At 38.4% G+C, this 21,214-nt stretch overlaps 1 protein-coding gene across 4 annotated transcripts in view; it reads left to right on the top strand.

Annotated features, from left to right (window-relative positions):
• TNIK (TRAF2 and NCK interacting kinase) overlaps positions 1-20,303 on the top strand; it is a 398,535-nt gene extending 378,232 nt beyond the window's left edge. For all 4 annotated transcript variants that reach the window (XM_003831928.8, XM_003831929.8, XM_003831931.8 and 1 more), the window contains 6 exons: positions 1,659-1,793; positions 9,996-10,096; positions 12,642-12,791; positions 14,909-15,068; positions 15,316-15,455; positions 17,679-20,303. In XM_003831928.8, the coding sequence (XP_003831976.1) occupies positions 1,659-1,793; positions 9,996-10,096; positions 12,642-12,791; positions 14,909-15,068; positions 15,316-15,455; positions 17,679-17,762 (770 nt within the window). In that variant the 3' untranslated portion in view covers positions 17,763-20,303. The remainder of the gene's footprint in view (positions 1-1,658; positions 1,794-9,995; positions 10,097-12,641; positions 12,792-14,908; positions 15,069-15,315; positions 15,456-17,678) is intronic.
• The last annotated feature ends 911 nt before the right edge of the window (positions 20,304-21,214 follow it).

The raw sequence follows: 21,214 nt of genomic DNA, 5'->3' as shown, positions 1-21,214 counted from the left end.
CATTTTGACAAAATGCTTTTGCTTGTCACTAAACTTCCTCTTTCTTTTACCTTTCCACTGAATGCTCAGTTTCGTCTCTTTTTATTCTCCCCAAATAAGGTTAACCAGGTAAATTCCTTTTGTATTGCCATTTGAGTTTAATCCCATGTAGTCTTTTGTTCTGGTTAATTGCTTTCCTGATTGCTATACTACCAAATCAAAATGAAAACTGCATATCTGCCAGTCAGCTACCAAAAGTGGGAATGCAACCAGAAAATTCACATTCAGACTTCATTATGTTGTTAGTGGCACATCTTCATTCTTAACAGTGTAAGCGTTTCCTTTTCTCATGAGGCACAGATAGGGAAAGGAGAAAATGAAAATAGGAGCAAAAGATTCTTGAACTAACCTTGGATTCATATTGACATAGAAAGGAGGAAACACTGGCTCTCGTGTCCATCCTAGCTACTGTGATCAATGTGGATTCTAGGCCTTTGGTTACAAAATTGAATACTGACCACACAATGATTCCCTTAGTTTAGGTGATGAATGTACTCTCCTGTCAAATGCATGTGTAATGCTTTACTAAGTTCTCTTCTGCTGGTATATATTCATCTATAAAATATAAAACATTTTTTTTGGGAGAGGCCGAGGCGGGCGGATCATTTGAGGTCAGGAATTCCAGACCAGCCTGGCCAACATGGTGAAACCCTATCTCTACTAAAAATATAAAAATTAGCTGAGCGTGCTGGGGGTGGCACCTGTAATCCTAGCTACTTGGGAGGCTGAGGCAGGAGAATCGCTTGAACCCAGGAAGCAGAGGTTGCAGTGAGCCGAGATCATGCCACTGGACTCCGGCCTTGGCGACAAAAGTGAAACTCTTGTCTCAAAAAAAATAAATAAATAAAACATTTTTAAAGCCTAAGATAAAGAAAAATAAGTATCCAAAAAATAAAACCCATAGAGCTAAATTTATCATTAGTTAGGAAGAGTCATCCCAATGGACATTTTATCTGGTGCAAATAATCAAATGGAGTATATCAAGTTTTGCTACTTGTGTACTCTTCAATATTGTCTAAATATTTTATCATCCTATGAATTCTTTATTCCAAGATCACTTTACCAAAGGGAACTTTAAGTTTTCAAGTTTGCATCCTTTTTTTCCTTTTCTATTTTTGTTCAGTATTCCTTTCAGTGACTTCAGCACCATAAACCTGCCCAGTATAATTTTCTGAACCCATATTATCCTCTTGTTCGTTATTAGGTTATACGGTAAAGGAAAGGCAGGTGCCAAAATGCCCAGTTGCCAACACTTCTTCATGTGATTGATCTAGAATGTTCTGGAACTCTGATCACTCTGTTGAAGAGTTAGCTCTTACTAAGTTCAGCAGACACTGCTTTGCATTGGGAAGAGAGAGTAAGAGCACATGCTCAAATAAGAAACCACCTGAAGATAAAAGACATTGTAATTTTGTGATGTGTCTAAAACACGTAGAGCTATTTTAACCATAAGTTCTGGCAGAAACACCATTTTAATGACAAAGTGCTGGGGACACTGGTTATTATGCCTTCATACACACACACACACACATAAATAAATTAGAAATAAATGGAGGTGGGGAATGAAAAAGTGAGAGCTGTCACAGCAATTTGAAATTAAACCTCTATTATTTCAACAGGAAAGAAGAATAAGCTACGAGTTTACTATCTTTCATGGTTAAGAAACAGAATACTACATAATGACCCAGAAGTAGAAAAGAAACAAGGCTGGATCACTGTTGGGGACTTGGAAGGCTGTATACATTATAAAGTTGGTAAGTCTCAAGACATGGAATTATAAGTTTGGTCTGTTTACTCAATCAGACTTATTTAGTTAGGTTTCACCTAGTTTTTTCTATCAGATTGATGATGCATGTGTGACCAGCTTCAGATGTTGCTGGAACCTTCAGCATTATTTATATTTTTTAAAAGCCAGATTGATGAGATTGAAAGAGTGCATTCAGAATAAAGTCCTAGGCTCCAGTTTGAACATTTATATCTACTTTCTTCCAAAGACTCATTAAAATGACAAGAAAAGAATAAAAATGCCATAAGCCTATGAGGACAGTGGGACCAAGAGAGGAGAAGAAATGTCGGTAAAATCGAAAGAGTAGCTGAGTGACTGGAAAAAGACCTAGAATACCAGGAAATTCTGAATTCTGAATCTGCAGTGAGGAAAATGATCAAAATCAATCCAACAGAACCTGGAAAGGCCCAGGAACTAAGGCCCCAGGGGAATCTGAGGTGGAAGTGGAGGTGTAAGGTGGGACTGAAAATAGAATTGTTAGAAAATTCATGAGCAGCAAGTCTTCCAGAACCCAGTCTCCACCTCTGAGTAGTTAGGCCACTACCTTCCTCTGCTGCAACAGAAGATGAAAGGTTTGCACAGCCAATATGATGCTGGGAATACTTGTGAAAACACACACACATACACATCCCTCTAACCCCTACTTAGCTCCCAAATAGCCATGCCTATACTCCCTGGGAAGAGAATGTAAGAAATGTCTTTGGAGAAACTAAATGGCCAGAAAGAAAAGATGTACAGGTACTAACATTTGAAGTGCCATGAAAAAAGCTTGCTGCCTAACTACCCTAAAGATAAGCCTGTCTATACCAAGGAGTGGAGAAATTCACAAATATGAAGGAAACCTAAACAAACAGAAAGAAAGGACGTTAGAAGAAACAGGGATAATAAGGAGTGGAAGAAAATGTAAAAAGAAAGGAAGGAAGGAAGCAAGAAACTATAATAGCTTTACAGAGATTAGAAAACTTCTTTCTATAAAACAAGAAAAGGGCTGTTAAAAAAAAAGGATAGAACAAAGTAGGGGAAAGTCATTTAGAGACCAAGAAAAAATTTTGCAAACTAAAATGTATTGGCAGAAATAAAAAATGTAATAAAAGTGTTAGAAGATAAGGAATTCTCCTAAAGAGTAGAACAAAAAGCAAAGCAGAGAAAATATAAGAAAATAAAAAGATCAGTCCAAGTGGTTCAAAATCTAAGTAATAAGAGTTTTAGAGAATATGAAATGAAAGTATTGAAGAAAGAATATAAGAAAGGTATCTAGAACTAAAAGCCTTGAAATCCCATATTAAGAGGATTCACTGAGTGTCCAGCATACTGAATGAAAGAAAGACTCACAAAAAGACATATCAACATGATATATCAATACCTGGGAAATGAGAAGGCCTTCAAAACTGGCAAAGCTGTCACAATATAAGTAAATAAATAACAAACAGTTTACATACAATAGACCCAGAATAAGTGTGGCCTGGGACGTCTCAGCAGCAATATAGAAGCTTAAAAGACAATACAGCAAGGCCTTCCAAATTCCCAACAGAATTATTTCCAACTAGTATTTTATAGCCCTCCTGTGTTAAGGGTTAAGGAGATATATATATATGTATGAGTGTGTGTGTGTGTATACACATATACATACATACATACAGCTGTATATATGTATGTACATACATATATACACATACATATGTATATATATATATGTGTATATACATGTAGAGAGAGAGAGATTATGAGGAATTATTTCACATAACTATACTATACAGGCTGAAAAGTCTCAAGATTTTCAGTCAACAAGCTCATTCAGACCCAAGAGAGCCAAAGTTTTAAGTCCAGTTCAAATCTGAAGGCCTGAGAACCAGGAGAGCTGATGGTGTTGTTCCACTATGAGCACTGGTAGGCTCAAGACCCAAGAAATGCTGATGCTTCAGTCCAAGTCTGAAGGCCAGAAAAGACTGATGTCCTAGCTCAACCAAGCAGGAAGACTCAGCCTTTTTGTTCTAGTCTGGTCTCCAAATGATTGCATAAGGCCCACCCACACTGGGGAGGGCAGTCTACTTTATCACACACGATTTACTCCTGTCTCAAAAATTTACTTTTCATGCACCATTTCTCAGGAAGCAACTGAAGGATGTGTTCCACCAAAATAAATAACTAAACCTAGTAGTCCAGGAAGATGAAGAAAATACCCAGAATGATGGTGAAGGGAACCTGGGGTGACAAGTCTGCCACAGGCCTAGAAAGAAATAAGTCCTGGCAGAGTGGGACAATGCAGGGTTCCAGGAAAGATGCCTCCAAGAAAAATAAAATGGTATAAATAGATGACCTGCTGCGTTTGACCATGTTGAAGGGCATTTATTAGCAGAAAGTTTACATGTGCTTAGAGAGAGATACATAGAAAACAAGTATAAAAAAAAGGAGGGGGGAAACAAGAAAGGAAATGTAACCATGGTATACTACATACCTCAGTCATGAACAATAATAATTTTAACACTCAATATTGATTTAACCAAAAATTTAAAATATAGCTATATTTAGAGTTTACAGAAGTAAATCGTGAGTGCATATGCATAAGAAAGAGAAGAAGCTAGAGAGAGAAGGAAATGATGTGAGAAATTAAATCCTTTCCATACTACAAAGTCAGTAAATAATGTCTGTGACTGAAAAAAAAAATCAAGGAATAACATTATAATCATGTTATTTAGAAATCTGGAAACAAATTGCTGAAAGAAGTAGTTGAAAGAGTTGCAAGCGGTTGTTTTTACGGAGCAGGAATCAGCAGGGAGGCAGGTACTTGGTTTTCATAAGCCCTGTAGAGTTCTTTGGCTTTTTAAAATAGGTACCTGTAAGACTTGTTCAATCCATAGCTGATAAGAAAATGTGTGGAGGCTTTTAAAATGTGTACTAGATAAAATACATTAATTATTTAACATAAAGAATGACAATAAAGAAGCGGCGGAGGAACTTTAGACACCTTCAGTTCAAAGGAGTCCATGATGTGGTCTCAGAAAAGTATGACACACATTTGAAATTTTAACCAGTCAAGTGGGTCCAATCATGTGTGATGACATAATGTCGGCTGAAATCTAATCAAGTGTATCAAATACAGAATGTGGAAACAGAAGGGGCATGCTATAAAGAAGAGCTCAGAAAGCAAGAACTTCAGTGTATCACATTCTGCCAACTAGAAAGGGGACTCTATTTTGAAGCAGAGTCTCCACCTGCCTTTTCTCTAATTTCATTCCAGGTGACCTTCCCAGATAACCTTGACACAATACTAGGAAGTGTTGGGGCTGGCTAGTGAACCTGAAGGCTTGGTGCCTGAGAAGGACATGTTCCTCACTTAATAACATGTCACTCACAGTTTTACAAAGGAAAAAAAAAAGCCCCTGACCTTACAACATTATCTATGTCTTACAACATAGATAATGTATGTATTGATAAGTATAAAAAGCAGCCTTTGTGCCGGGCACAGTGGCTCACGCCTGTAATCCCAGCACTTTGGGAGGCCAAAGCACGTGGATCGTGAGGTCAGGTATTTGAGACCAGCCTGGCCAACATAGTAAAACCCTGTCTCTACTAAAAATACAAAAAATTAGCCAGGCATGGTGACGGGCACCTGTAATCCCAGCTACTCGGGAGGCTGAGGCAGGAGAATCACTTGAACCTGGGAGATGGAGGTTGCAGTGAGCCGAGATGGTGCCACTGCACTCCAGCCTGGGCAACAGTACGAGACTCCATCTCAAAGAAAAAAAAAAAGCAGCTTTTGGAAAAAAAAAAAAAAAAAACATTTAATGTCTGTAAACGTATGTGGCCAGAGCCACATCTACATCTCGCCGGCACTTAGCACAGAGCCAGGCCCAGGGAAATCAGTTAAGAAGTATTTGTTTTTTAAAAAAGGAATGGATGTTCAAAGGACATAGCTTTATTCACAAACCAGACCACATGCGGGAATGTTTTTCTATAGCAGGCTGGGCAGCAGTGCAAGCTATTTGCTCCACTGCACATTTTTGTTCAGGAATCAGAATTATTTGGTACTTTCTAATAGGATACCCTGGAATTCTAATTTTTTCTTGTCCTCAATCTGATAATTTGGCAAAGTATAAAACATACATCCCATCATTCTCACACCAAATAGAATTCAGATTCATATGCATATTTGGTTTTCTTTTGAAAATAGTGAGCTGCTTTCTTTGAGAACAGGTCATGTTTTCAGGGGAAAGCAATAGAAACAATTTCAAAGCTGTTTCCTTTTGAGTATTTTGCCTTTATTACTTGGCATTTGTTAGTCCAAAGATTTCTAGTGATCAAATTTTGTGTCCATAAACTAATACTGTATGATTACAGAGCAATAAAATTCATTGCAGGAAATAATGCAAAATTTCTGAATATTATCTCTTGCATATACCTGACAAGTGTTTTTCAAAAACATCAGGCTACAGGAATCCTATTTGACCTGCACATCTACTGTTGGCCCTTCTAACATTTCTGACGTCTTCCTTCTAATCATTGCCGTCCCTTCATTGTCCTAACATCAGTAGGCTGATCTATATCCACACATCTAAAGTAAAATTTAACCAGGGAGCAATATCTGGTAATTCTCTATCAGAAAACTTGAGACCAGCTTAATTTTCAGAAACACTGTTTGCCTTAGTTATCCAAAGAACCACTTGTAGTTTCCACTTAGCTTCCCCTATGAAATTCCAGCCACAACAGCACTGACATCTTCTTGTAGCACGAGTATTCTAGTATGTTCAAATTCTTGTGAAATTTTAAAAATATAAAATGAGAATAAAAAAGAAAAGCAAATTGTATATCCAAGAGTCATTTAAAATATTTCTTGATTTATCTGAGCCTATATGTGCTTAGATAAGTTTTTATTTTCAAGATGATTTTAAATTTCTTTAAAAATATGAACCTATTTATTTCTTCTTTCACCCTGAAAATCAGCAAAATCTGAAGGGATTTTTTTTTCTTTTCTTTTTAAAATTTATTTTAGATCCAGGGGGTACATATGCAGGTTTGTTTCATGGGTATATTGCATAATGGTGAGGCTTGGGCTTCCAGTGAACTCATCACCCAAATTGCGAACATTATACGCAACAGGTAAATTTTCAGCCCTTAACCTGCCACTCCCCTTTTAGAGTCCTCAGTGTCTATTATTTCCAGCTTTGTGTCCATGTGCACCCCATTGTTAGCTTCCACTTATAAGTGAGAACATGTGTTGACTTTCTGTTTCTGGGTTATTTTACCCTAGGAGATTGGCCTACAGCTCCATCCACGTTGCTGCCAAGGGCATGATTTCATTCTTTTTATGGCTGCATAGTATTCCATGCTGTATATATACAACAGTTTCTTTATCTAATCAACCATTGATGGACAACTTAACTTGATACCATGACCTTGCTGTTGTGAACAGTGCTGCAATAAACGTACAAATGCAGGTGCCCTTTTGATTTAAAAAAAAAAAAAAAAGTTATTTTCCTTTGGGATTTACCCAGAAGTGGGACTGCTAGGTAGAATGGTAGTTCTATTTTTAGTTCTTTGAGAAATCTCCATGCTGTTTCCCAAGGAGACTGAACTAACTTACATTCCCACCAACAGTGTATAAGCATTCCCTTTTCTCTGCAGCCTCACCACCATCTTTTTTTTTTTTTTTTTGACCTTTTAGTAATAGCCATTCTGACTGGTGTGAGATGGCATCACATTGTGGTTTTGATTTGCATTTCTCTGATGTTCAGTGATATTGAGCATTTGTTCATCTGTTGATTGGCTGCTTATATGTCCTCTTTTGAGAAATGTGTGTTCATGTCCTTTGCCCACTTTTTAATAGGATTTTTTCTTGTTGAATTGTTTGCATTCCTTGTAATTGGTTGGATGCATAGTTTGCAAATATTTTCTCCCATCATGTAGGTTGTCTCCTTACTCTGTTGATTGTTTATTTTGCCACGCAGAAGCTCATTAGCTTATTAATTAAGTCCCATTTGTCTGTTTTTGTTTTTGTTGCATTTGCTTTTGAGGTGTTAGTCATAAACATGTTGCCTAGGCCAATATCCAGAAGAGTTTTTCCTAGGTTTTCTTATTACAGTTTTGGGTACATTTAAATCTTTAATCCATCGTGAGTTAATTTTTGTATATGGTAAGAGATAAGGGTCTAGTTTCATTCTTCTGCATATGGCTAGCCAATTTTCCCAGGGTGTCCTTTCCTCATTGTTTATGTTTGTTGACTTTGTCGAAGATCAGTTGGTTGTAGGTATGTGGCTTTATTTCTGGGTTCTCTATTCTGTTCCATTGATCTGTATGTCTATTTTTGTGTCAGTACCATGCTTCTTTGGTTATTACAGTCTTACAGTATAGTTTGATGTCAGGTAATGTGATACCTTCAACTTTGTTCTTTTAGCTTAGGATTGCTTTGGCTATTTGGGCTCTTTTTTGGTTCCATATGAATTTTAGAATTGTCTTTTCTAATTCTGTAAAAAACAACATTGGCAGTTTGTAGACTGCTTTTGGCAGTATAGTCACTTTAACAATATTGATTCTTCCTATCCATGAGCATGGGATGTTTTTCCATTCATTTGTGTCATCTATGGTTTCTTCATCAGTGCTTTGTAGTTCTTCTTGTAGGGGTCTTTCACCTTCTTGGTTAAATGTATTATCCTAGGGGTGTGTGTGGGGTGTGTGTGTGTGTTATTATAAATGGGATTGAGCTCTTGATTTGATTCCCAGCTTGAGCATTATTGATGTAACTGATTTTTGTGCATTAATTTTGTGTCCTGAAACTTTACTGAAGTTATCAGCACTAAGAGTCTTTTGGAGGAATCTTTAGGGTTTTCTAGGCATAAGATCCTGTCATCAGCAGAGATAATTTCACTTCCTCTTTTCCAGTTTGGATGCTTTTTATTTTTTTATCTTGCCTGACTGTTCTGGCTAGGACTTCCAATACTATAGGAGTGGTAAGAGTGGAAATTCTTGTCTTGTTCCAGTTCTTAGGGGGAATGCTCTTAGCTTTTTCCCATTCAGTATGATGTTGGCTCTGGGTTTGTCATATATGGTTCTTATTATTTTGAGGTATGTTCCTTCAATGCCAAGAGCTGTGGATCTTTTCCTAGGTTTCAGATGAAGAGATCAGCAAAAATAGTCTAATAAATACTTTATGTCATGAAAAGTTATAAAGCAAGTAACTGGAAACTTAATGTCATTTAAGTATATTAAAATTTTTCATACCTAGTTTCTTTAGGACTCAGAATATTCTGTTTCTTGAGATATTTTACCAAGAAACTGACTGCCATGTGTACCAACTGTGGATTACGAATTCTCTAAGAATTAGAATCCACACTTAACAGCAAAAGATTCAGAAGGCACTTAAAGGATTGTTCAATTTCTCAAGGTCATCACTGTAAACATTGCTTATTATTCTATCAGAGACACACACATAGGTAAGAGTAATGAAGAGAATGCCAGACAACAGTCTGTTCTTCTATTCTTCCATTCAGTAAGCATTTATTGAGTACTACTTTGTGTAGGCAAAAGCATTGTGGGGACTCAATCATTTAACTAAGCTTCTGTCCATAGAATTTACAATGCTTAATATTCCATCTTTCTAAAGAGTAAAAGGATTTGTCAGTATTCGTAGCCCTTTAAGCCACTAACAGAACCCAAGACTCCTAACACCCCCCTTTCGTTAGAAGCATAAATAAGCAATTATTTCACTTGGTAATTGGAATTCAAATATAAATAATAAGCAAATGGCAGCCTTTATATCTGCCCATTTGCTAATTTTTCTACCATCTTGCCATATCTGCTCTCAGCTACTTAAATGTGGGTGAACGTAAAAGCCAGGCAAGCTAACGTGAAGGAAATTATGCACATTCTTATTACAATGAATATCAACATCAAGACCTAGTGTTAAAGACAGTCCTAAGCAGTTATATCTCTGGATGATGAAAAGAGTCTTCAATATAAAGCAAAAGCCATAAGTGTTCTGCCAACCAAAGTTCGCTAAGGGAAGCTAAATCAGTATCTATGAAAAAAATCCCACACCAGGAATATCACCTTCATGAAGCTGACACCCAACATCAATATTTAAATTTACATATTGTTGCTTATACATTCATTAATATTAATACAAAGAACTTGAGTAAATTGATGTACTTTTTCACTCATAATTTTTCTATTACAGTTAAATATGAAAGGATCAAATTTTTGGTGATTGCCTTAAAGAATGCTGTGGAAATATATGCTTGGGCTCCTAAACCGTATCATAAATTCATGGCATTTAAGGTAAGCAGGGATGTGATTATCTAAAATGTGCTTTTTAAAAATTTTCTGTTTCTACCCATTAATAAAATAGTCCATATATACCAATACCAATTTTCATATAGATAATAAACCTGTTTTAAAAGTGTAGGTACTCTAGGGTTTATTGTTTCAAAAGTAAAGACTGAATATTTGTAAATGCTATAAAATTAGATTAAAATTTGGGTATGCCCTCCTCCTTGAGATCTATGAATCATCATCCTCAAGAGGCATTTAGAATGGTTAGTAGGCATAGCATTGATTATGATCTTATGCAATGACATTTGTTATAAAGCCACCTAAACCAGGGTATTCCCTGATATTTTGTTTGAAAAAGGCAGACAGGCCGGGCGCGGTGGCTCACGCCTGTAATCCCAGCACTTTGGGAGGCCGAGGCGGGCGGATCACGAGGTCAGGAGATCGAGACCATCCTGGCTAACACGGTGAAACCCCGTCTCTACTAAAAATACAAAAAATTAGCCGGGCGCGGTGGCGGGCGCCTGTAGTCCCAGCTACTCGGGAGGCTGAGGCAGGAGAATGGCGTGAACCCGGGAGGCGGAGCTTGCAGTGAGCCGAGATCGCGCCACTGCACTCCAGCCCGGGCGACAGAGCGAGACTCCGTCTCAAAAAAAAAAAAAAAAAAAAAGAAAAAGGCAGACAAATGGCAGCACTGAATCTCAGAGTTAAACTGAGTCTCTTTTAATCCTCATAAATCTTTCTGGATGAAGTCCCTAAAACTCAGGTGATGCTTATATGTCCCCAGTGCTAACTTACAGAAATGACCTAGTTTCTCTGCATTCTTCTATTTTGATTGCCTTTTCATTTTTTACCTTGTCTAAGTCTGTACCCACCATGGTTGGATTGGTCACTCATGAGATTTGCCAGGAGTGGGATGGGGATGTGCTAGTCCTGTTGACCCCAGCTCATGAAGCTGACACCCGAATACCAGGAGGACCAGTACTTACAGGCACCCAGATGTGTTCAGAGCCACATAACCTATCCATAGCCCAAGTGAACTTATCTTCTGTTTTCTCTCACGCTCTCTCTCTGATCTCTCTCTGTCTCTCTCTCTCTCAGCTTATGTCTGTCTACTTCTTTATGTCTCATTGGCTCTCACTTTTTCTCCCCACCTTTATGACTGTTATCTCCATTTGGCTCCTTATTATTTTCTGCCACATTCTCATGAAGGGCAAAACTGCCCTTGGAACACCATGTAGGCCCACTTCAGAGGTGAATCACTTCTATCTTGTTCCCTTAGGGCAGATGGCTTCTGATGTGCTCAGGAAAATAGATTCATTAATGGAAATGGGCTCCCCTCCATGACCTCACTTTTATGGAAAAAAATTGGAATGCATTAGGTTACTAATAACAAGGGATAACTCCTAAAAGCCAAAGTGGTACTCCTGTTCTGCCAAAATCTGTCTCCACAAAAGCTTTTCAATCAACATCCCATTCCGATTCTTGCTCTGAAGTTATTGCCATTATTTTATGACCCAGAGACACATGAGAGAGTGCAAAATGTTCTTTCTGACAGACCCTATCCAGCCCAGAAAGAGGGAAGAGCAAAGGCAAAGACTTGAACAGGAAAGAGTGGAACTGGCAAGAGGCCAAGCCTTCCCATAGGACAAGGACAGGACGCTAGAGCTTCCCATGCTGTCAGAATGGTGTTAGCAAAAGATGAGAAGAGAAGGGTCTGAGAGGTAGCAGTGGCATTATAGTTAAGGCAATTGTAGTTTCACAAATGCTGTCCCAGATCTCAAGGCCCAAAGGTAGAGCGTGCTTAAAAAATAGCAAAGGAAAATGGCAGAGGAACACTTGACAGTTAGTTGGGGCTTGGGCTCTGGATTCAAACACAGAGAACTTTGACAAACTTGGCAAGACCTCTCTTTTTGCTTTCTAGTTAAACCCAAATAGTCAATGCAAGCCATCAATCTTGTGATGTTCCTCTCCCACCTCTTTCTCTACCACCCAAACCCAAGTCTCAGATTCCAACATTAAGTTAAGAGAAAGTGCCAATCTTATGCCCACTCATTCACTGAAGAAAAATCCAAACCAGAGCATGCCCATTAATACTAAACTGGCTGAGAAAACAGCCGGCCTTGGCTGTCCCTCCCAGGCTGTCTCTGAAAGGGTAGTTGCTGTGGATGGGCCTGGTTGCCACATGGGAAAGAGGGGGGCCAGAGAGGTGACTGGGCCTTCTTCAGAGGACAAAGGCCAGAAATAAACAGGAAAAAACAGCAATACCCAGGCACCAGGTTTTTAATATACATTACCACTATCAAAATTTACACCTGTGCACCAACTTAAACTTCACTGCCCCGAAGGACAAAGGGTAGAGAAAGGGGCACAAGTGGATGCTAGACCCTTCCTCCTAGGGCCAGAATATCAACAGACCTAAAACTGAAAGAGAAATTTTCTAGTTTTTCACTTTAATAAAGTTAGAAGTTAACTTCCTCTAGACAGTGGCTAAAGGAAAAAAATTAAGATGCCTCTTTGAGTGATGTGGATACTAATGGGGTGACTTTTAAAGTCTTTTGCAGATCTCCAGCACAAGCCTCTGCTAGTTGATCTCACGGTAGAAGAAGGTCAAAGATTAAAGGTTATTTTTGGTTCACACACTGGTTTCCATGTAATTGATGTTGATTCAGGAAACTCTTATGATATCTACATACCATCTCATGTAAGTACTCAGAAGTAGACTTTCAAGGGCTCTCTGTACAACAGCCTGCATGTAGAGAGAGATTTGTTTTGCATAGTTTCAGTAGAAGTCATGCACAGTTTACTAACCAGCAAATGGGCTTTCGTTCTTCATTAAGTATACTGCTTTTAATAACTAAAATATATAAATTTAACTAATTTTTATGACTTCCTAAAATTGGGGAATACATAATAGAAATCATTTAGCATTTACATGTTGTCTCTTTGGACTTTAGATTAAAATGAATATGATATATTTCTTTCAAGGGCATGAATTATATTCGGTAGACAAGTTTCCACGTTCAGTTTTTGAAGGGAAATTCGTTCATTTTATGTTAGAGAAAGCCAATGGTCAGGTACTAATTTATTGCAGAAAATTCTTTTTTGCTATTTTTAGTTCCTCTCTTCAGCTTGAGGGCAGTGTGGTACAGTGGAGTCAGACACAGTGGCTCTAGCATGTATTAGCTTTGCAGTAATGGACACAGTAGGCAGCCTCTCCAATCCTCAGCTTTCCCATCTGTAAAATATGGATAAAAAGACTTATCCCATAGGATTATCATTAGTATTAAATGAGGTAATGGATCTAAAGCAGTTGGTACGGGGCCCTGCAAATTGTAGATCTTCTTATTAGCCCTAAAATATTCATATTACTATCCTGACATATTGCTTGAAACATAACTGTTAAAGGGAAATGCTGCATATGGATTCACTTATTAGGATTAAGTGTAGTGTAAAGTGTGTGTCCTGTGTGTAATCCCAAGACTAACATACAGGAGAAACTATTTATCAGGAATGTTTGAAGCTACTGCTGACTGGTATTTTGAGAGTTTTAAGACTTTATTCTAATGAAATGCAATAACTAAAAGAAGTTGTTTCAGTATATTACGTACACACACACGACTGCCATTCATTGCTGCATTATTACCACTTTTAACTCATGTGGATGTGGGTGAACACAAGGACTCACAGCTCACATTCCTGGTGAGGCAGCTAAGGCGTAACTATGATGATAATCCTCAACTCTCTTAGTCCAATCTATCATGCACATGTTGGGCTGCCATGGCATTCTCAACTAGGGGATCACAACAACATCACATTTCCTTTCCTAGAACAAATTAATATACACTTATTTCAATAGTGATTTTTTTTTTTTTTTTTTTTTTTTGGATACGGAGTCTCACTCTGTCACCCAAGCTGGAGTACAGTGGCATGATCTCGGCTCACTGCAAGCTCCGCCTCTCCTGGGTTCACACCCTTCTCCTGCCTCAGCCTCCCAAGTAGCTGGGACTACAGGTGCCCACCATCACGCCCAGCTAATTTTTTGTATTTTTAGTAGAGATGGGGTTTCATTGTGTTAGCCAGGATGGTCTCGATCTCCTGACGTCGTGATCCGCCCGCCTCGGCCTCCCAAAGTGCTGGGATTACAGGCATGAGCCACTGTGTGCGGCAATAGTGATTTGTTTTAATGAGTGGTAATTCTAAATATTTTTTCTAACCAAGACATGAATTATTCTGGCATTTAGACACCCAGATAAACAATCCTATATATATATTTTTTTCACAGATTATTTTGGTAGTTCATTTTGACCCCACTTAAGCTATCTCCATTAGATTCAGCTGGCTTACATTCTCCTCATCTTTTTTTGGAAGTGGTTGTGCTAATAGAAAACACATTAATTTCAACGTCAGCAAGATACACACAAATCCCAACTCTACCAACAAATACTAGCACAACTTTGGTTAAGACACAAAGCCCTTCTGAGATGCAGTTTCCTCATCTGTAAACAAAGCTATCTACCTTGGGGAGCTATTGTAGGTACTAGAAATTATATATGTAAAGGGCCCCATGACTGGCACATAGTAGGTGTGCCATAGATTTACATGCTCTTTTTAGGAACAGGTAAATTGAATTTTTAATCTAGTGACTAAGTTTGATTTACCAGGGTATTTTACAAGTCAGTGGTTAAATTAAAGCAAATTTCAGTCTTTAGGGTGACAATGAAAATAAACAAAAACCTCTTTTTTGCAGTTGTTAGAGATGAATAGTCAAGGAGTTTTATTTTTTAAAAGAATAATGCTTGGCTTTTCTTTGTCTTCTAGATTCAGGGCAATATCACTCCTCATGCTATTGTCATCTTGCCTAAAACAGATGGAATGGAAATGCTTGTTTGCTATGAGGATGAGGGGGTGTATGTAAACACCTATGGCCGGATAACTAAGGATGTGGTGCTCCAATGGGGAGAAATGCCCACGTCTGTGGGTAGGTTAACCATTCCTTATCTCCTTCAGCAGTTACACCCCCCAAATGAAACGAAAATCAAGAAATGTGAAACAACCATTTGATTCCACAAAAAAAAAAAAAAAAATCTGTGAATAACTCTTGTAAGAGTTGCTTTGTCCATTTATCTCAAGTCATTTGTCATTTTTGTGGTTAAGATGTGAACAGATGCTGTGAGTTATTGCCCATCTAATGTTTTTAATGCAGTTTTGGAAATTCCTTTTGACAGCCTACATTCATTCCAATCAGATAATGGGCTGGGGCGAGAAAGCTATTGAGATCCGGTCAGTGGAAACAGGACATTTGGATGGAGTATTTATGCATAAGCGAGCTCAAAGGTTAAAGTTTCTATGTGAAAGAAATGATAAGGTAAATCCGTTTCAACATTTGCATTAGTGTTTGCATTTTAAGAGACCACCAGGTACCTGTGAAACCTTCATTTTCCTTTATACTGATTTGAATCACATCTGTGTTAAACAATCAATATTATCTTGAAATGGCATTATTTGGTTTGATCCATGTGAGCACTCAATATATTATTCACATGTCAAAAACTACATAAAAACATTTAGAAATTTCTTGTAAACCTCTTAGAAACTTTTGTGGCCTGAAGGCCTTATGATGACTCAGCAGACACCCCAAATTCTCCTAAGCACTTAGAGCAGTTGGCCCATCATTAATCATCTCACAGTGGGTCAACTTTATACTTCCACTTTTAGACTTTTCACAAAGTCACTTTCAAGACCTAACCAATCACCTTATATTCACCTTTAAATCCAAAACATTTGATGTGTAGAAATATAAGCTTTTTAAAAATGTCACCCATTCCTTAAGGAATGCACAATCACAAACTCAACTAGTGCCATGTCTTGTGTCATTCCAGCCATGTTTCTTCTGAAATGTCATAGGTGAACTGTTTTCCAGTGAAATTGGCTGTGTCCGTCTGGCATGATCAGTGACCTCAGAGGGGTATTCTGCAGCAGTACTACTTCTCCCTTACCCTCCCTGTAGAGTAACCCCGAGGTTTTAGTAGCTAAGCCATACTGCATTTGTGAATTCATCCTTTGTGGCTGTGGCCAACATAGAAATGCTGTCCCCAAAGCCACAGACATAAACGCCTATAGAAAAACAGTATGATGGGTTGAATTTTTGTATATCCCTTTGTCCACCCCAGTTCCCCAAAGGTCAGGTTGGTCTTAGTCCAAACCTGGTGATGTGGGCCTAAACTATATTCAACCCTGGCCCACTACTCTGACCTGATGTGGTCTGGGTGGACAGTAGCTGCAGGTGGCAAAGATGGTTCCAGCCATTTAGATTTCCTAGAAAACAAACATAACCTAGTAAAACTCCAGCTCCCACCCAGTCTCTAAGAATCAAAAAACCAGGAGTGATCTGGGTATGGATACCCACATTCTGATTGAAAACCTACCCCAACAGGGCTGTTCCAAGCCATGCCACACCCTTAGGAGTAGGCTGGGGCCACACCAGTGTCTGCAACCCAAGGTTTACAGCCAGGGGCACACAACTTGGAGGGAACAGCAGCCCTTTCTTTTCTTCATTGTGGTTTTCCATAGGCCCTCTCTGTCCTTCTCCGTTTTGATTCATTGACCCTAAGAGTAGCATTACTTTCATATGCAGCATTAGGTGAATGTCAAGCATTTCCAGAGACCTCCCTAAGAAGTTGTTGTTAGCATTCTTCTGAAGAAGCTATAGAAATGAAGTAGCAGAGACTTTAGACTAGTGACAAAAGCAAATGCCTCGGACCAAAGTTAGGTATTGACTGACTGAAGGGCTAGGCCATAGCCCAAAATATTACTTTCCTTGGGCAGTGGTTCTTTAACATTAAACATTCAGCTCAAGCAAGCAGTAACCCAAATTTTTCTCACGTTTGTCAGTTGTTTGATAAAATGACTTAACAGACTCAGACCTAATGGACTGTGGTTCTCCTCATTAATGCTATGATCTCATTTGCCCTGGGATATGCCACCATCAGCAGAGAAACCATGCGTTAACTCTTGAAATGCCAAAATGAGTAGGCATTAAATACCTTGCCCTATCTGATCACACTATTTAATGTTTTTATCTTAAATTTAAAAAACTGAAATCTGAAACTGTATGATAGTCAGTAGGCCTAAAACTCCCCCTTGACTTTGAGAATTTGAAGGGATTCCCTTCCATCCTGAAGTCTACTTTCTTGTCATTTAAGGGTGAGAGAAGGGAAGCTTCTGTGCCTTTCTAGAAATTAACAAAGAACCTGTTGGGTCCTAGGCCAGAAATCCAGCACGTTATCCTAGCATGAAACTCCCTTTTAAAAAGTGAACACCCAAAGAGATGTTACAAATGAAGATATAGCCCCTTCAGCATCTCTGGAGACCAATACCACAATAAGGAATAACAACAACCTAGGAATAAAGGCAGGAGTTTTTACATAGGATGCACGATATCCAAAGGGACTTTATAAACACAAGCCATTGAGTCTTAAGACCTGACACATGGCAAGGATAGGACATGTGAGAGAAAATGGATGGACGGTTGAAGAAAAGAGGGGAAAAGACCATGCAGTTGAACTAACTTCTTTTTAATTTCAAACAGGTATTTTTTGCATCCGTGCGATCTGGAGGAAGTAGCCAAGTGTTTTTCATGACCCTCAACAGAAATTCCATGATGAACTGGTAACAGAAGAGCACTTGGCACTTATCTTCATGGCGTTATTTCTAATTTAAAAGAACATAATTCATGTGGACTTATGCCAGTCTAGAGGCAGAATCAGAAGGCTTGGTTGAACATATCGCTTTCCCTTTTTCCTCTCCCTCCGCCCCTCCCAATACAGTCCATCTTTCAATGTTGCAGCCTGGTTGAGAAGGAGAGAAAAAGGTGGCAGGAATTTCCAGGAGATCCCCAAGAATGCTGCCTTGTCTGTGGACAAAGATGGACCATGTGCCCTTCGGAATTAGGGATAGAAACAAATATTGTGTGCTCTTAACGATTAAGCTGTGTTATGGTGGGTTTTCAGGTTTTTACCTTTTTTCTTTACCCCTTTACTCTGCAAGAATGGGGAAAGAATGCATACTGCGAAAATGAGTCTTTTAAATTCTGTCTGCCTACTAGTTTTAAGTATATGGTATGTTGTAAAATTTCCAATGATGAGAGACAGCACAATAAATGTACCTTATCTCCTTAGGCTGAAGGCCATAACTACATAGTGGAGTAATTTAAGAACTCTCTTGCCTTCACCAACCCAAAAGGTTGCTTTTTGATAGCAACTGGCTAATGAATTTTTAAAAAGAGAAGAAAAATACTAGTTTTCCCCTCTTTTGGGAAATAGATTTTAAATGGCTAACTACTAGCCTTAAAACTACTAGTCTAATAAAATCAACTACCACTTTTGTGAATCTGACAGGCCACATTTTTATATGGCCCTTTACAGAATGGAGTGTGTTGAATAGGATACTAACGCCATTGAGTTGAGCTGGCCTAGCGATGGAGGGACTCTCTAACACAACTTTCCCTCAGCTATTATGCAACAGATCAGGGAAAAAGATGGGATGACAGATGGGGTCAGACAGAACGAGCTTCTGGGAAACAAGCTTACATAGTCTTTTTTTAAATGCACAAAGCCTCCCAGCTAAGAGGTCACTTGGTTTGGGCTGCATTAGGACTGAGACTTTGTTGAGTTCTTTCTGGGACTTGGAGAGTGGATGATATTCAGGCTCTGAACATTCCCAGCTCTCTCCTGAGGGTGCCACTTTCTCAAGATGAAAACTGTGACTGAAAAAATTAATAATAAATGTTTCTGAGCTGCCTGTGTTCTCCCTGTGTGGGTGAGAGAAGGGACTAGACTCCTAAGCCTGCCTCAGATACAAGAGGCATCATTGGCTCCAATTTTAGAGAACTTGAAAGCAAGGCTTTGGACAAAATTTTGAGACCCTAATCACTTTACCTTCCTCCAAATTACCCAACATACGGTAAACAACATTTGTGCAGAAATATGTATGTATTTAGTTCAGGTTGACTTGTGTCCTTATAAACTCTTACTCAAATGATTTGAACTTTTATGCGACTGGGATTTTTTTTTTCCAAAGCTACAAGCATGGCCGCCTGTGGTATCGAAGTGTTGCAAACAATATCTGTGTTGCGCTTCCTGTTTTAACCTACCTCGTTTTGTTTGTTTTTGTTTCACTGTTCATCACAGCAGTGTTATCTCCAGGAGACATATAGAGAGCTCAACTGGCAATCTCAGGTGCATTTAACATTTTTAAAACAAAACAGTAGTTGACCAAATTTTTCTTCTTAAAAAATTGGAAGTGGGGGGAATCCAATGACAAAAACTAATGTGGCTTGTTTCTGGAGAAAATAATTACTGTAAATGGATCAAAAAAAAAAAAAAACTACGATCTTACTGACTTTGCCTAAATACACGAGCAGCTGATGTACTATTAATGAGAACGAAATACACATTAGGAAAATGGAGCCATTTCAATCTAGTGGTTTGGGCAAGATGGGGAAGAGAAGGGGAAACATTCTAGTTTCTGGATTACATTATTATGCCCCTCCTGAAAAGGTGGTTGTCATTTGCATTTATTTAAAGCAGGTAATATGCAGGAATGTAACTGAGGATTATCTTCAGGCAATCAGCAAGATATCCTCCTCATGGTCCCTTTAGCTCTCAAAAGCAATGAAATCCTCCTGTTCTCATTTTTACTGCTGTGGTTGTGCTGCTGAACAATACTATCTTCTCAAATTCCATGCCACAAATTCAGCAATAACTTTTTGGATTGAATTTAACAACTACTGTAATTGGATGCTGATGTGGACAAAATATATTGATTTCGATTTCACTCCCGAATGTGATTGCCACCAGCTCTTTATATTGCTGCTGTGGTATTTTAAACCAGAAGCTTCTTTAAATTATGTTGCAAACTGATCTTTGTTTTTATGTTTTGTTTTGTTTTTATTTCTAAGTGATAAGTTTGAAACACACAGCTTTAAATGATTTTTTTATTGTGGGATTTTGGGTACAGTTAAGAAATAAAAGGGAATCATTGTGTTTAAACATAAGGTAGTTTGTGAATGTATTTTTTAAAATCTAGATTCATTGAAACAAATCATAAGAAAACAATATTAATGCAGTCTTGTTTACAGTATGTACAGTGACATAACATAGAACATGAGCTTTTCTGGTGCCAACAACAATAAAACACAGACGTTAAACATCAAGCCATGCCTTTTATATTTTTGTACTAATATTTTACACTAAGTACAAGGCAAATCCAAATTTAAATGGGCCCCCCAGAAATCTGTGCTCTTTAAAAGACAGATATTTAAAGAATTCACTGAAGCTTTTATCTTCAAAAATAAATTTTCCTCCAGCAAGACAGACCCCAGCCCTGACATAAGGAGGCCTAGAACATGCAGAATACGTCAGAATGGTGTCCTTGTGGCTCATCCAAACTTTCTGAATTGCCTTAATTCTTTTTGGGGGTAGGGGAGGAACGGTTGTTTTTCATCCATTTTTATAGCATCTCAACAAAAAAAAATCTTTACTTTTGATCTTTTTATAGGTGATTTTGTCTCTAGAAATTGGCTCATTTTATTTTTATTTTCCTACAAAGAGAAACTGGAGAAACTGAGCCCTCCCCTCAGAGTAAGTTTCACTAGATCTGCCAGTTCTTACTGCTCTAAATTACTAATCATCCAGTAAAATCTACTGAGCCTGCCCACACCATAGTCTGGGTCTGGGGTCTGGCAGGTGACCATCATTCCTGGGTGCCAGTCAAAGATACTGTAGCATGGATTCCTGCATCAGTGGTGGTAGGAATGGATGACCAGTGAAGTTCCTTCAAATAATGAGGCTCTTCCCCCTGCCAGTTCCAGCCAGACCACTGTCATAACACACAATGCAAATGAAGACAGCTTTCACTAAGTTCCACATAAAATTGAACAGCTCTATTTTAGATAGATCTCATTATTTTTCTTGGAGACTTCTAAACAATCCTTCATGAAGACCTAGAACTATTATTTTCATTAAACAGGGTATATTAAGTTATGGGTGAAATCTCACAAGGTCACCTGGACAGGGGCTCCATTTTTCTAACACTTTGACATTGTTTTCTAGGGTGCACTCCTAA

This window comes from Pan paniscus, chromosome 2 (assembly GCF_029289425.2).
Source record: "Pan paniscus chromosome 2, NHGRI_mPanPan1-v2.0_pri, whole genome shotgun sequence".
Lineage (NCBI taxonomy): Eukaryota > Metazoa > Chordata > Mammalia > Primates > Hominidae > Pan > Pan paniscus.
This window is presented reverse-complemented; position numbering and strand designations above follow the sequence as displayed.